Source organism: Mastigoproctus giganteus, chromosome 1 (genome assembly GCF_048544385.1).
Source record: "Mastigoproctus giganteus isolate SK-2022 chromosome 1, ASM4854438v1, whole genome shotgun sequence".
Taxonomy (NCBI): Eukaryota; Metazoa; Arthropoda; class Arachnida; order Uropygi; family Thelyphonidae; genus Mastigoproctus; species Mastigoproctus giganteus.
This window is the reverse complement of record NC_143575.1, coordinates 105,241,536-105,257,211: the sequence shown is the minus strand read 5'-3', so window position 1 is coordinate 105,257,211 and position 15,676 is coordinate 105,241,536. Positions and strand designations below refer to the sequence as shown.

Here is a 15,676-nt window from a genome sequence, read left to right as displayed (position 1 = left end):
TGCAGTGATCGTCTTCATGTTTATCACAATGAATGAAAGCGGTTGATCACCGCTTCGCTTTCATTCATTAGTTAGTCGATCTCAGACAGAGGAAACAGGGTTTGCCCCTTTGTAGTTATTACTCATTTCTAAACTCGTACAACAGACAAATACGCCTCTGAACACACATGTCCATTCAAGCCAGTCACAACGAACCGAGATGAAATCGTTTCTTTATATCCAAATCCAGTAATTTTCAAGCGCATTAAATTTCTCTTTTCCATGTGTCGAGCGTGCTAGGGTTTTCTCTGCATGGTTAAAGCTAAAAAAAGAAATCTTTTGAAGCAAATGAACGAAGCAATAGTGAATACAGCGAGAAATTTTGTTCCTTTTTTTTTTTTAAAGTTTCGTCCCGAAGCGTTGTCTTGATGTCGGTGTCTTTGAAGAAGAAAAAGTTTTAATTAAGAGGGAAATACTTTGACACTCTCGATTTTTCCCTGTTTTTGTCTTGTTGGAGCATTATTAATTCCTACAGAGCAGTCGGGCTTAATCTTTAAATAATTAATATAATCTTCCCGGCGTTTCTGCAGGCAAATTGCGGAGGAGGGGGAAGAAGAGAGAGAGAGAGAGAGAGAGTCAGCCAGCCTGCAGAGCCTGACCTCACCATTTCTATCCATTCTTTTGTGACAAAGTGGTGATTATGGAAAGATTAGATCTACGTCCTGCGATTTAGTTTCCAACCATCCATCTCGCTGAGGGATTTATTAGAAGTTTGTTACTAAGCCTATGGTTGTCATGGTTATGCTGCCTTAGTGACGATTGTTGCTGGGCTAACGCGTGCCAAATATGTTGCGATTCTTGCAGTGCTCCGGTCCTGAGGTTACTGGAAAATAATCATGTTGGAATGCATTTATATTACCGGTAGGGGGTGGACTCGAAGCTCCCATTTAGTTTCAACTGACTGCCGGATAAAAATACTTGAACTGGTGCTTGAAAACTGACAAGGATTTGGTCGTCCTGATGTTTACCGTGGTAACTCTTCTTAGAAGTTTAATTATTGTGTTCTGAAGCTGCATCTCGAAAATTGGCAGATTAAATCACTTGGAAAGCTTTCTACAACCTTCAAAAAGCGAAAATAACAATTTTCTGGCCATTTTCAGAATTCGGTTATAAAGATTAGATTCGAAACTTGTTCTGAACCACTTTGTCATTGCTTTTTATATTAGAAATAAATATTGGAGTAATTCCTAAATAAAACTCGGCTTTCGAGGCAAAGCAAAGTATGTTGGACATTTTGTAAATTTAACGATTTATTGCTCACAAACAAACACTTGCAGATAGGAGATGCAGCCACCCACTGTGGTATAATCACGCGTACATTCGCGAGGTAACGCTTCTGTCTGAAAGTAATTTGGATCATTGTCTGTGCTCTGCTATTAGTGGAATGTTTGAAAACCACATTACTGAACCGCATACAAGAAGCCTTGTTAGGAAAATAACTCTCTTTCTCTCTCTCTCACTCACTCACTCTCAATCCAAGCAAAATAGCTGGAAGAGAAGCGAAAAAACCGTAAAATATTCGCGAACAAATTGATTTTAATGTCCATCTGTCTACTGAATGATAAAGACCCACATCATTTGCGTTTTTCTTTCTTTTTCTTCTAAGATTAGACGAGCTGATACAAATTTCGAAGAACCTGCTATTTGAGCTGCGCAGCCTGGTGTATTATTTGCATGAGAATAATTATGGGGTTCCTCTACCAGTGGCTAATGGTTTCTTGTGTACGACGGTCGACAGAAAGAGGATTTCTTAGTCTCCACGATTGCTTCTCATCCTTTTTTAATGAGGCATTGATTTCGGTGAATACCTACTCTAATGAGTAGGAAGGGCATGGAGAGTATAACTTCCCCAGCAGTGCCAAATATGTGGATGTAGTAACGCAATACAGAAGAGGATAAATTGTTGACTTCAGAAACTTGAAGTTCGACGTAAACATGTCCAGTGGTGGGCTGAAATTTACAGGGATTATTTTACCGGCCATATAATGTAATTACGCCATAATCCTCGAAGGTTCAGAAATAATTATTACCAAAGGATGAACCATCGGTAAATTAATGTCATCGATCGAAGTTAGGGCAAAATATTTTGGCTGTATAGTCTTTGAAGATGGCGGAAGAACATTACAAGCTATATGGAGTTTGTTGGATGACCCTTGGCCTTTTAAAGCCTACAGGGTTATTCTCTCTATCTCTCTCTGTCTCTCTCATATTTTCATATTGTTGCAGCTTTAAGAAATTAAGCTCGGAGATTAAGATCTAATATCTGCGAATGAGCTACTTTAGTAGATGTTTAAGCAATGTAATAAATAAAATTTGTGGACTCAATATTTGATAATTCAACATTCCATTATGTTTGGTAATCTGGATAATCCCTGACGTCCACCTGATACTGTTCTCGAGTGTAGTAGTTACAATCACTGTCCTTCAACACGGTCGGTTTCAGGAGGATGTTTCATGGATTTTTCCTTGGCAACTTGGATTTTTTATGCGCCTCGTGGTCTTAATTGGTCGCGTGGGATGTCTTATCTCTCCTGTGTGACCAATAAAGGATTGAAAGAGAGTTGGATTAAATTTTACCACAGTATTTGCCCATTTTTTTCCAATAATTTGTCGAAGCCACAGTGACTGTGACAATGGTATCCAGAATATTATTTTATTTTTTACATTATTTCCAAAAATGGAAAGTCGGCTAGTGGGATCCCAAAAGAACTTTTTTCCCTACTTTGTATGTTTAAGCTCTGATCCAAATCAAATTTTCAATACAAGAGAACGAAGAGACGTTCAGGGGTCTCTTCCAAATGGCGTCTAAAGCAGCCGTTCTTTCACCTCATCTATGAACACAACTACAACTCCCTTACTATACTGGAAGAAGCGAAAAATAGATTTCCTGAACTCTGCTCAGAAATACTTCTATTTAATTGAAATTATTTTCGTTTTAGATCATGATATTAGTCTAATTGGTGCCGCTGGTCTTATTAGTATGCTAATATCGCGACCTCAATCCATGCTCTTCTTTCGCCCGAAGTTTGCAGGTGTTTTGCGATGCATGCTCTCTCTCCTGAGACATTTATTTCACATATGAGAGGAAGAATGCCTCCAGCAATCAATCACTGAGCCTTGAACAACGATACAGTAAGATACCGAGTGACTTATGCTTTAGTATGGTCGTGTGTTTTATCGCTATGGTGTCGGCACTTCTATTGAAGAAGAACGCTCTCAGAGGAATTTATGGGTGGCAAATAGCACATTTATAGTCATAACCAGGCGACGGATTAAAACTTATGGCCAACTTATGTGATGGAAAGACAGATAAATAATGGTACGTAAGATAGATAGAAAGAGAAATATGATTTTAAACAAGCGATGAAAGTAGGCAGTAGTTTGTGATCTTTGAACAACGCTTAGAAGAGATATTTATTACATACAAAGAACACGATTTAGAAGATATTTATTGCGTATAAATACGAGGAGTACCTCATGAGTCATTGAAATACTTGGGTGGTGCGCAATGGACGATTTTATGTTCTTTTTTTTGAGTAGGTTAAGAGAGCAGCCAAGGGCAGTTCTGGTTGTGTCGTTTTACTTAAATCAAAGGACTTGAGTTGATATTATTGTAATGATTACCATTGAGAAAGGCTTTTACGGAAATGGTTAAGCTGAAGTAATGTTTTGCACACGGAAACAAGTTATTCATCATCAAGAGAATTTTCTGTACTTGAAGTTATTATGGATATGTCGTTAAATCCTTTCCTTTCAGGAATCGTTTTGGTTTAAGGGTTTGGTTTGGTTTAACTTGCTCAAAAACTGAATGAATGATTAACAACCGTTGTGTTTTTTTCCAGAACTGTTCTACTGAGATAGCAGTAGAAGGAAGCTGCATCTCTAGGCTTTTTATGGACTACAAATCCTAGTCGCTTCACAACGCTCAGATCGGACATTTTGCTGTTTGTCCACTGAACAAAAATGCATTCACTCTTTATCAGAAACAGATTTGCAAATTTTATGTTCAGTCTGTACCAAAATTTCCAGCTGTAGTATGTCCGCAGTGGTTATAACCACCGTCCTCACAACATCGAGTGGAAAATATCTGGTTCTAATCCCGCCAGTGACGTGAAGAATTTTTCATTGGGCTTTTTTCCCAATGTGGCTGAATTAGTTGGTCTTCTGGAACTCGGATTTTTCTTCCATAAAACAGGCAAATCGACCATAGAATATAGATATAGAATAAGACACAGTATACTATCCCCTCATAGCCTTAGGTGCTTTGGTCCTTAACATTTATTCACGAACTCACTCAGCGGTAGTGCATTCATATTATCATTTTAATTTATGTAGGATCGAGTTCTGTTGATTTTAATTGAAGTTTTGCTCTGGAAACACTTTCTGCGCAGTTATGATGATAATTATAAGGTCACTAACATCTTCCTCTTACACGGTCATGATTGTTTTAAATTTCTGTCGAAGCAACTAAGACCGTGAGGCGCCACCTGTGGTTTCCCACATCTACGCAGCATGTACTCTGATGGAATGCAGAACTACTGCATAAGCCAGAAAAAAGTGTAGTTTCTGGTCTACGGAGAATTCTGTTATGTTCTGTTGTTGTGTCTCTGGCTACTTGGCCACATGGCCCCTAGTGGGACTCTACGTTGCCTGACACCACCACTGGGAGGTGAGTCAGGCTGCCCTCATACTCTGATTGATCTACGCCTGAGCTTTCAAGACGGAGACCAAATAAAAACAAAGGGAAGAGTGGGGGAAGATAGTACAAGTGGTGGCGTCAAAGTAAGTAAAAGGAGGAGGATGAGGAAAGAAGGCTTCCTCCAGCGGAAAGAAGAGATGGGAAGGGAGAAGTAGAAATCACCCCTGGCCTGGGAGCCCACCGAAGGCCAGGAAAAGGAAGACAGCTTGCAGAACAAGGGAGGTCTGCAAAGTTGGGTAGGTGCAATGGGAAGTGTGTGAGTTGAATTACTATCAGTTCAGTGCCTTCATTCCTACGAGGAAGATGTCCAGTTGGTTGTACATTTAGTTGTGGTAGTGGCCAGTGATGAGGGAAGAGCAGGTACAAGAAGAGATGATAGCAGTTTCAAGTACGTCTGGTGTGGATGTCTTTGTTGTGGGATCGCACATGGAGAGATGATATAAATGCCTTTTAAAGACTGTTGAGGCATATCTGCAAAAAAAAAAGCTAAAAACGCTTCTTTTGATTTTAACAGGCTCTCCGCACTAAGTGTGGTTAAATTTAGATCCAGTAACAGTTGATTATGTTGATCGAGTTAGATGTTACACGAGTGCATTACGTGCTGCCAGTTCTCTACATACACAATGGGCATCGTTTACAAGCCCAGAGTCCTGAATTCGCATTTAGAATAACCCATGTCGTCAGAAGAAAGGTAGTATGTAAATTAAGGAAGAATCAGCCAAGTCTTTGTTTGTTGAGGTAGGAGACACTAGGTAGAAATAGCTTGGCAGTATTGCCTTTGGTGGAATCATCCCAACGGATTTGCTAGAGAGAAACAAGTTCCTGCCAAGTACGCCGGAGTTCTTGTTTCGGATCTGCATCAACAATAGGTTTTATTTCCCAGGAATTCAGTTTCTTTGTTCTTTCTGATGGCATGGGAAAGCTTTGTGAAAGCCACTTGGAGGTCAAGGGAGATACAGCGTATTAATACTTGTAGTGCTGCTGTTGATGTCGTTCTATAAGCCCGAGTTATTTTTAGTAACACCAACCGTTGTATCTGCAGGATAACGTGCTTAGTGCTGATGATGGACAAACGATGGAACCATACGGCAGAGCCGTATGTTACGAACGGTACAAAAACAGCTGAATAAAGAAGGTGGAGTGCAGATCCCTTAAGACCCCAGCCTTTGCAGGTGAAGCGAGCAAGCATATTGATATAATTTTTGGTCTTCTCTTTCATGGACTTTAGATGTGGCCTGAAAGTTCTGCGATCATCTAAGGTAACACCTAAATAATTGAAGGAACGTTTTTTTCTTGAGGGCATGTCCTTTATAACAAATGGTTGGTGGTCTATTGATGTCAAGACGTCCTTTGAGAAGTAGGGTTCTACTTCTTTTATCTGTAGAGATTTCCAGCTTATTCTCTTCAGCTCAAACCGACAGGGCATTCAAGACTGTGTTAGCTCTGGTCTCAATAGCGGCACGAGTAGGGCCCTCAACAACGATAATCAGGTTATCTGCATATGAGAGCTGTGTGGTATGGGGGAAGTTCTGCAGGAGCCATTCATCCTGAATCATATTCCAAGCAGCTGGCCCCAGAACAGAATCCTGCGGGCAGCCTCTGGTGAGTTGGCAGGTGATGCTATGAAATTTTGTTTTCATGGTAACTTTCTGGTCTACGGAGAATTCTGTTATGTTCTGTTGTTTCTGTTGTTCTGTTGTTCTGTTTAATTGTTAGAGAAGTAATCCGTAAGACATTTGAAGATGTTGAAGGAGCAGCCAGATATTCTGGCTCGCTGCAGAATCTCTGGCCACCAGACTGTGTTAAAAGCTCCCTTAAAATCTATAAAAAGCGCCAGTACGTAATGGGCATCAGAATTATCTGCTAGCTGAGTGGTTTTTAGTACTGCATCAATAGTTGAGCACCCCTGATTGAAGCCAAACTGGAGTGTGGAGGCGAGTAATCTGGTTCCATACACAGACTGAAGACTGGTGAGAAGTAACCTCTCAAATACTTTTCCTAATATTGGTAGTAGAGCAATTGGACAATATGCTTTGGCTGTACCAGTGAACGATTTGGATCCTTGGGTATAAGCCTGAGGTTAGCGTGTTTCCAACGTGTTGGAAAGGAGCCTTCATTAAGACACGTGTTGAATAGTTGTACTAGAACATCGGCTGCAACAGACCAAAAGGTGTTTGATGGACTCCCTCTCCATGAGGTCCAGTCCGGGAGCTTTTCCATTTTTGATTTTATTTATATGGAATAACTCAGTTTAGTTACAAGTTGAAAGAAATCCAGAAAAGTTTTCCCGTTGGGATGGGATTCGAATCCAGGCTTTTACCATCGTGTGTGTGCGTATGCCGAAGAACACGAGGAAAGAATTTTGATTAGAAAGGATAAATCAAATTAAGAAACAATTTTAGGAAATTGTTTTAAATCTCTCCAAATATTTTTTGAAAAGTTAATATAAAATTCACGGTATTTGCATTTTCTGCCCAATAATAGGAACTACGTAATTTTATTTGCTCAAGATTCAAGATACAACCTTTATTCGGTAATGTTTTCATGTTTGAGCACAAGTATTTAAACGATCAACTCTGTTAAGTAAAGAAATTAGATCTTAGCCTTTTCTTTGCTTATCGTTCAAAACACAAGAAGTTATTCGTGAAAAGATTGGCTTAACTGATCGAGACGTTCATATTTCACTGCGAAAAAGACCCTTTCTGTACTTTATTTCTCTAGAATCATATGATATAGTTGGATTGAAGACTGTGCTTAAAAATGGACCTGGACTCATAATTAAGATTACATTTCCAGGTGAACACAACACTTATCAGTGGGAAAACACGAATATAAATAACCTTAAATCTAAAAGCAATTTAGAACGATTTCTAGATAGTTCCCTAAATGTAAAGATTTTCTTAAAATCGAAAGACAGGCACGATTTAAGATGTTCAGAATTTGATTACATTTTAAATGCCATGGTGGGAATTTCTTATTAAAGCTTCAGTGTGTTGCCTTATGTTGATATTTCATGTTGGTTAATTTAATTTAAATAACATATGCTAAATGTAGTACTAGATGATGTTTATATCTTTATATTGGGGATAAAAACTTTAAAAACATGCAAACATCGATCTCCTATTTAACTAATTGATAATTTTTTAAAAATTAAGATAAATTTGCTCTTGCGAGACGAATGCAAGGTTTTAAAATTGAAGGAATGCCTACTTCCTCATATCATTCCAACTTCTTTCAAAATTATTTTCAACGTTCTCTTATTATTAAATTATTTAGTGGTTTTACTAAATTATTCAGTATTACTCAAAATCTAAATGGAAATTGGCCTTTAATGGAACTGGAGCTCCCGATGAAATTTGTGGTATCACAGAAAAAAAAGAAGGTTATTAATTTTCTAATTTACATGACCAACCGAATTCAGAGAGAGATCTAAAACGCAAATAACAAATATTAGAAACCAGCTCAACTGGTGCACATCAACAAGTTTTAAAATTGGTCTGGAGTAAACGACTCCAGAGTGATATGTCAGCTTTGGAATAAATTGAGTTGAGGTGTCATTAGTCTATATATTTTTTCTTATTAATGTCAGGATAATTATAAATTCGAATTAAAATTTATAATCGTCTTGAGAGGAATGATTATAATGATTAAAATATTATTTCTCCATTTTCATTATGTGAAGGAATTGAAAAAGAGAAACTGTGATGCTAGCACAGTTTCAAGCTCTTGAGTATTGCGTTATTTGATCACATTTTTGAATGAACAGTACCCATTTTCCTTGGTGCTACTAAGAAAAATTGTTAAGAAAAACTCGGCAGAGATTTATTTCAATTTTCAATGGAATAAATAATATACGGTAAAATATCGATTGATTTTGAAGAATCTGCATTTTGGGGTTTAGTTAAGTTAATGGCCGGAAGCTATTTCATACTGGACCTAGCGACCAGAAGCAGAAATAATATTGTTTTGCCTTTACATACTGGTGATATTTGCCTGTTTGTGTCCAAGCACTGAGATGGCTAGACTGCATACCCAGAGGACCAATATCGTAAGAATAAAATTAAGGGCTTTTTTCATAATGTAGCCGTGTTAGTTGTTCTCAGGTTAGGGTTTGCATGTTTCATCCCGGAAACATGCAAACCAACCATGGAACACACAGATAGCCATCTTTGTTTTTATCATTATTGCCAGTCGCATTTACATTCCTGCTTAAAAATCCAAACTTATTAAAAGGAAGCTTCACTGACGCATGCCCATTAGATATATTTTCCCTTCCTTTCAGAACATAAAGATCTTTTATTCATTTTCTAATAATCGTAAAGTGCTATACATCAGATATCTGATTTCCACGAAGTAAATCCTCTTACCCATGAAATCTGACACCCACTAATCTACCGACCAGCGCCAAACTCTCTGTCATTTGACACGTTTCACTATTACCATGAGGTTAATGAGATGTTTTAATTCAGCCTGGCATTAGTGAAGGGTCCTCACCCCGAAGTACAAACAAACGTTGGAATGCTCACACCTCTACAGACGTTATTAGAAGATAAGTACCGAGATGGGGCTTGTTTCCTAAGAGTTATGGAACTTGACGTTTTCGTTTGATTAAAATCGGTCCCACTTCCTTTCTTGGAGTATTTTTCTACGCATCTTGAGCACCATTACATTTTTTTACTTGTTGTCATCCGTATGCTGCTTAATATTATTTACAACTTCCAGTTGGGCCCTTCACATGATATTCAACTCTACGTGAGACACTCCAAACGTATTTTCAAATGAGTATTTTCGCTCTTTCCCACGCTCACATAATCTAGCTATTTTCTGTATTCCCTGATTTTTACTTCAGTTCAGTTTTAACTTTCTGTTACGTTGTTTTCATGTTCTTCTGTACTTAGATAATCATCTAAATTCAGCTTTATATAAGTTTGATGATTAAATCTGTGGCGATTCTCGTCTCAAATCTTTCCGAGGTATGGAAAGGAAATTCGCGGTTTTCATCCCAGAAATACAGAAGCCAAGCAATCCTGAAATGCTCAACGAAACAAATAGTCGAAGAGTATGTGCTACTTTTACTATAGGTTTATGTGAATAATAATATCTTTAAGGTACATACCAGAAATTCATGCAATTAATTTTCAGCCACTGCAACTGGACAAAACCAAGTTCCAGTACATGCGGGCTGGTGGTTTGTACTTAAAATGAATTGCAGATAAGTTGAAATGAAATTAGAAACCTCTACACAATTACCTTTAATTGCGATATAATTATTATACTATATTGAATAAATGCACGTGCTACATGATACACGAATTGTGCATAATTTAAATAACCAAAGAGTTGCATTATAGTCAAGTTGAAATAAGCCAATAATGTATCCGTATCTATTTATCTTCTAGCTGAGATTATATTTTATTCCACAGATAATGCCTTCGGCAAATGCCAGCATCATTATGACTCCAGCGCGGACCACTACCGCCATCTTCTGGGTCCTAATACCCTCCGCCTTTTGGAAAAGGAGATGAAGAGGCTGTTTACCGGAGGCTACAGGTGGAGCCACGATTATACACAATGCGTTGTTCAAAATATCCTATACGCCAAGCGTCACCATTTGTCTTACGATCCCGGCTTGTGTTCTCGCATGATGGAACTCTCCTTACCTCATGTGGTGAGTTAAAACACTTAGTATTAAAGTGGACATATTTAAAATAATTGAACCTCGAAAACAGAAGTTTATAATTCTTGTTCATTGATCTGTTCATGTATTGTTAATACGAAGCTAATATCTGAGCACATTCTGTGCATAAACAGTATTTAACCTTTATTTATTAGAAATGAATTCGGCCTAAGTACAGTAGCTAATTGACCATAACTTATTAATTAAATCTTCTAATTATTTAGTAACAAAACACATCAAACGTAAAGGTTATCCTTAAGGAATTTTCAATTAGCCTTCGTTAAAATGTTCGGTAATTAAAGACACTGATTTGCGCGTGTCTGAATCGACGTTCGACTATTGTTAACCACCCACACACACCCCCCCCTAACCGGAAGACGTGATTTGCTTCCCGAAGTACAGAGTGGTAAGCCTAGCCCATCGCTAAATGAACCGGAGTCGATTTGGCAAGGTGGATATTACTCTCGTGCTATGAAGGCCATTTGTGTTGGCTCTCAGAGAGGTTGATGTGCTGTTTGGAAAAGATGTGTCTATGCCGTTGTACAAATGCGTGTTGCAATGGAGTTTTCTTTGTGAAACCTACGTAGCCTTTTTTTTTTTATTTATCATTGAGTAGCATCAAAGAGTGAAAAATATGACTGCCTAATGACTTCCTCTGAGCAAGTGTTTATACCTGCCGTGTGTATGTGCGCGCGCATATTTCACGTATGGAAGCAGCACATCTTGAATAGCTTTCTATTTTAAAAAAATTCTATTTTTTATCGGTACTTTGCATGTCACTTTTCGCTAATAGCGTTCTCTGTAATCTTAAAATTGAACCTAACAAGCGTTTTCATAAGTTAATTAGTGTAATAAAGTTATGTTGACAGTGAGTGCATTCCATGAATTTCATGCAGACCACGGCTAGTTTATGTTGATTACTGCACTTAAACGCAACAAGAGCACATAGATTAATGTTTCTCTTTTTTTTTTTCAAAAACGAAAGAAGAGTATCTGTTTTCTTAAGTTCGTTCTTAAAGAAAGAAGAAATGCTTTTGCGCTTCTCATAGGAAGGTAAAATGATAATCATACACGAAAGTATGGTCATTAAAATATTCATTTTGAGAAACGTATTACAAAGTGCACACCACAATCTGTCAGAACAATGGAAAATGGTGGGTGAGTTGAAGTCCCAACAGACCAGTCACAAACTTCTGTTATAAGGATTTCAGAGGCTCGTGATATAACTGTCGTACTTCAAATTATATCAAGACCTCAATGATGATGATTCCGGCAGAAAACTGGACTTTGATGAGGCGTTATTTTTGAGGACAGTGTCCTTTTTTATTTAAAAATCCCTTGCAATGTTACAGGAATATGCCTAACCCAAAATTGCTGGAAGAGGGTGTATATTAAGAGAATTTCTTGATGGGAAATTCTCAAATGAATGGTTAAGTCGCCGCGGACTCACTGAGTAACATTCCAAGTTCTTTTATTTGGAGGAAAAAGATATACGACCATTTTGATCTTGTTTTTATTGTTAAATCAATAATATGAACATCTATTTTTATCCTTTCTCTTGATTTCTTGAAATAAATGAGCCCAGTATCTTATGACTCACTCTATATATATTCTTAAAACGTCTGGAAATTTCTTAGCACTATTTTCATAAAAGAATAAATAACAATTTTATTATTAATAAAGAAAAACGATCCAAAGAAGCTGGGCTTATTTTAGTGAGCGTTAAAGATGTTCGGTCTATTGTAAATTATATAGTTCTATTTCGCACGAGAATGCAAGTATTTATTTCAATTTATTCTGTTTATTTATAAACTACGCATCTTAAAAAAGTTACCTTTCTAATAATATTGTTGAAAGTGATACACCGGATTCGTCGTGTCAAATTGGAGATTTGAATCTATCCTATCCTTGGCACGGCTAGACCCCATTCATAGATGGACACGCTGCAGCCATGAAGAATGCTTCTGCTTTAATTTCTAGACATCCAAAGTGACATCCAAATGTTGCTCCACTGGTATCAAGGGACCCAATTTGCACCACACAACTACCACTACCATCCTGTTTTGACTTAAGTCCATGGATTTAAGCTGTTTACTCCATATTTTGTTTTATTAAAAACAATCATACACAAAGCGCATGAGAGCGAGTTCAGAATAACGGAACATAAAATTAATGTAATAAATTAGTATAGAATAATGAACATGTATAAATTGCAAAAATAAGGACCGAGTACAATAGTGAGAAGCTACTGAAAACGAAGGTTCTACAGCATTTCGGAGATGTCTCAAATGCTGAAGGTAGTTAATCCTCCTGGAACATATTTGCAATATTGATCAGTCTGTTAATAGAATTAGTTGTACTTTGCAAGAAAGTCCTAGGCTTATGTTGCATCGACAAAAGAAATTAATAAACCACCTGTTTGACTCCCTTCTCATGTAGGTATCTGTCCACCTGAGCTTTGAATTTCCCCATGCTGTCAGCCTCAACCCCACATAGAGGAAACTTATCCAAATATTAACAACTCGCTGGATAAAAGAAAACTGCCTGAAATCTAGTCTAAACCTCCTCCCCCCTGAAATTTGAATTTATGGTTCCTAGTTCTGGAATCATAACTGAAAACTTTACCCTTGTTAATTTTAATTTCACCTCTCGGAGTCTTATGCACCTCACTCAAGACTCTTTTAAGGTGTCTGGTTTCCAAGTTATGCAACCCACACATTCGAAGTCTTTCCTCATACGGGCGCCCTTTTTTTGATCTCACCAGACGCGTTGCCATTCTTTGATCCCTTTAAAGAAACTGTAGTTTTTTTAGATGTGGTCTCCATATCTGGCCACATTATTTCAAGTGTGATCTCACAATTACTTTATACAATGGCAAATGTAGTAATGATGCGTAGATTGGTTTGTAAAGCGTGATTCTAGATATTCTCTTTTAAGGAGTGCTGCAAGTGATGGATTTCTTTTAGAGTGGCACTGCACAATGTTTCTGCATGCTCTCAGTCTGCTTAGTTAGGCTGCCTTGTGGGTTCTAAATGGGCGATACATGTTCAAGGAGGGGCATTACCGTTATCTTGACAGGCATGGTGCTAAATTTTGAATCATGGTGTGTGTGTGTGTGTGTGTGTGTGTGTGTGTGTGTGTGTGTGTGTGTGTGTGTGTGTGTGTTACTCCAATTTCCCAACTGACTTCCCAACGATTGTGTTGATATGCTGATTGAGTGAACAATTTGTACTGAATGTTACTCTCTGGTATTTTACAGTTTATGATCTACTGATTAAGGGGTCTGTTATCGTATAGTTATTGTTCATAGATTTCAGTCTTCTGGTGTTGTGGTAAGTCATAGCTGTGCATCTAGTTGGATTAATATTAAGACCGTTGGCTGCTGCCCATGTTTAAAATTCAGTCACAGATAGCCGAAGGCAATCAGTACCTTCTTGCGTTATCAGACGGAATAGTTTCACATCATCCTCATAAATAAGAAGTTTGGTGTCTGATTCAGAAAGGCAGATAATTAATAAATATTACAAAGAGAAAGGGCCCCAATGAAGATTCTTGTGAAATTCCCCTCTCAGGGATGTGCATATTGGATAGTACTTTGTTTTACGATACTTAGTGATATACATATCTGTAAAGTAATCTATTGGGAATTATGGAAAGAGTTGGAGGATGGTATACCGACAAAACCAATTTTAGAAGATGATGAGGTACCAGTTCATAGGCCTTTATAGATATGTGTATACGACATCAACCTGATAGCTCAGATCAGCTGTTACATTCTATGAGATTTGTAACAATTGATCTTTATCCTGACAAACACATCTTATTCTTCCACGATGTACGCTTTGAAATACTGAGAAATATATTTAGATATCAAATTATGAATTAAATATTTTTTTAAAGAATTTTTAGGATCGATATGGTCCATAATTACTAGTGAGATTTATAGTGCCCATCTTATGAACAGGTGCTATAAATTAATAAAACAACTATAATTACTTGTTTAAGATGTTTCGGATATGGTGAGTTTACAGGGTTGAAAATCTCGAGTAATGGGTAGCTGAGTACTTTAAAGCACTTTTTTTTCCAAAACAGTAAATGAATAATTTAGTTTCCTTCTCATCAACATGTGAAATTTTTGTGTCCTATAGTCATTTTCATTCTCTTTGAAATTAAATTCGTCATCAGATAGATTGGCAATATGTTTTGGTTCGATAATTACATTGCTTTAGTGGAATACAAAGTTGAGTACTTCTTAATGTTTTGCCGACAGGAGTGGAACACGATTTTGTCATCGTCTGTGATTCGTCATCCGTTACTATGTAAGAAGAGTTGTGCATTCTAAAACGTCAGTTTGCTTATCAATATTGCACTGGATTGTTATTTGACTTATTATAGCCTTTCTGTTACCATATACAAGTCTCGTTCGCCTCACTAATCAGGAATCTGTTTCCAACCACAGAACTTCTGTTGGCTGGATATTAGTACTGATAGTGGAAAGTAATGCAAGAAACCAAATTTATAGAGCATCAGTCAAAAAAATTACTCCCATATCCCCAATCCATCCCCTTAATTGGTTGGTTAGTTCTTCCTTGAATTTATTTAAACTATCCACTTTAACAACAACGGATGGAAGCTTGTTCCAGCAATCAATCGCCCGTTGGCTGAAGGCAAATATTATCCTGCAATCATCTTTCCTCAGTTTGAATTTATGCGCCCTCATGTGCATAGTCTGACAAGAGGAAGAATCCTATCAACGTTGAGCTTACTCAATCCATTCAAAGCCTGAAACATCTCAATCAGATCTTCCTCGCAGTTGCCTAATCTCCAGACGTTGCAATTTGCAGAACTCTGAAGCCTTTCCTCTAAGGGCACTCCTTTGTTTCCCCTCACTAATCTCGTTGCCCTTCTTGCGCCGGTTCCAGCAGTTCTACATCCTTCCTAAAACGAGGCCCTCAAACCTGTATGCAGTATTCAAGATGTGCCTAACCATTGCCTTATAATATAAGATAATTACCTCTTTATTCCTATTGGAAAAATTCCTGTATATCGTTGACAAAACGCCATGAGCTGTCCTGGTACCCTGTGTACGCTATTCAGAGAACTTAATGTCTGCGCAGTTATCAACAAGTGTCTTTCTTTCTCCACTAATCTGAATGTGGTACCCTCCCGTTGGTACGTTAACCTGGGATTACTTCTACTCATATGAAGTACTTTGTATATGGCAAACTTCAATTGCCACTTCTCAGCTCATCTAGTTAATT

The 15,676-nt window shown here is 37.7% G+C and overlaps 1 protein-coding gene across 2 annotated transcripts in view; it reads left to right on the top strand.

The window, feature by feature from the left end:
• Positions 1-15,676, top strand: part of IA-2 (tyrosine phosphatase IA-2) — a 462,789-nt gene that overhangs the window by 120,591 nt on the left and 326,522 nt on the right. For both annotated transcript variants that reach the window (XM_090374031.1, XM_090374023.1), the window contains exon 3: positions 10,162-10,406. In XM_090374031.1, the coding sequence (XP_090230157.1) occupies positions 10,162-10,406 (245 nt within the window). The remainder of the gene's footprint in view (positions 1-10,161; positions 10,407-15,676) is intronic.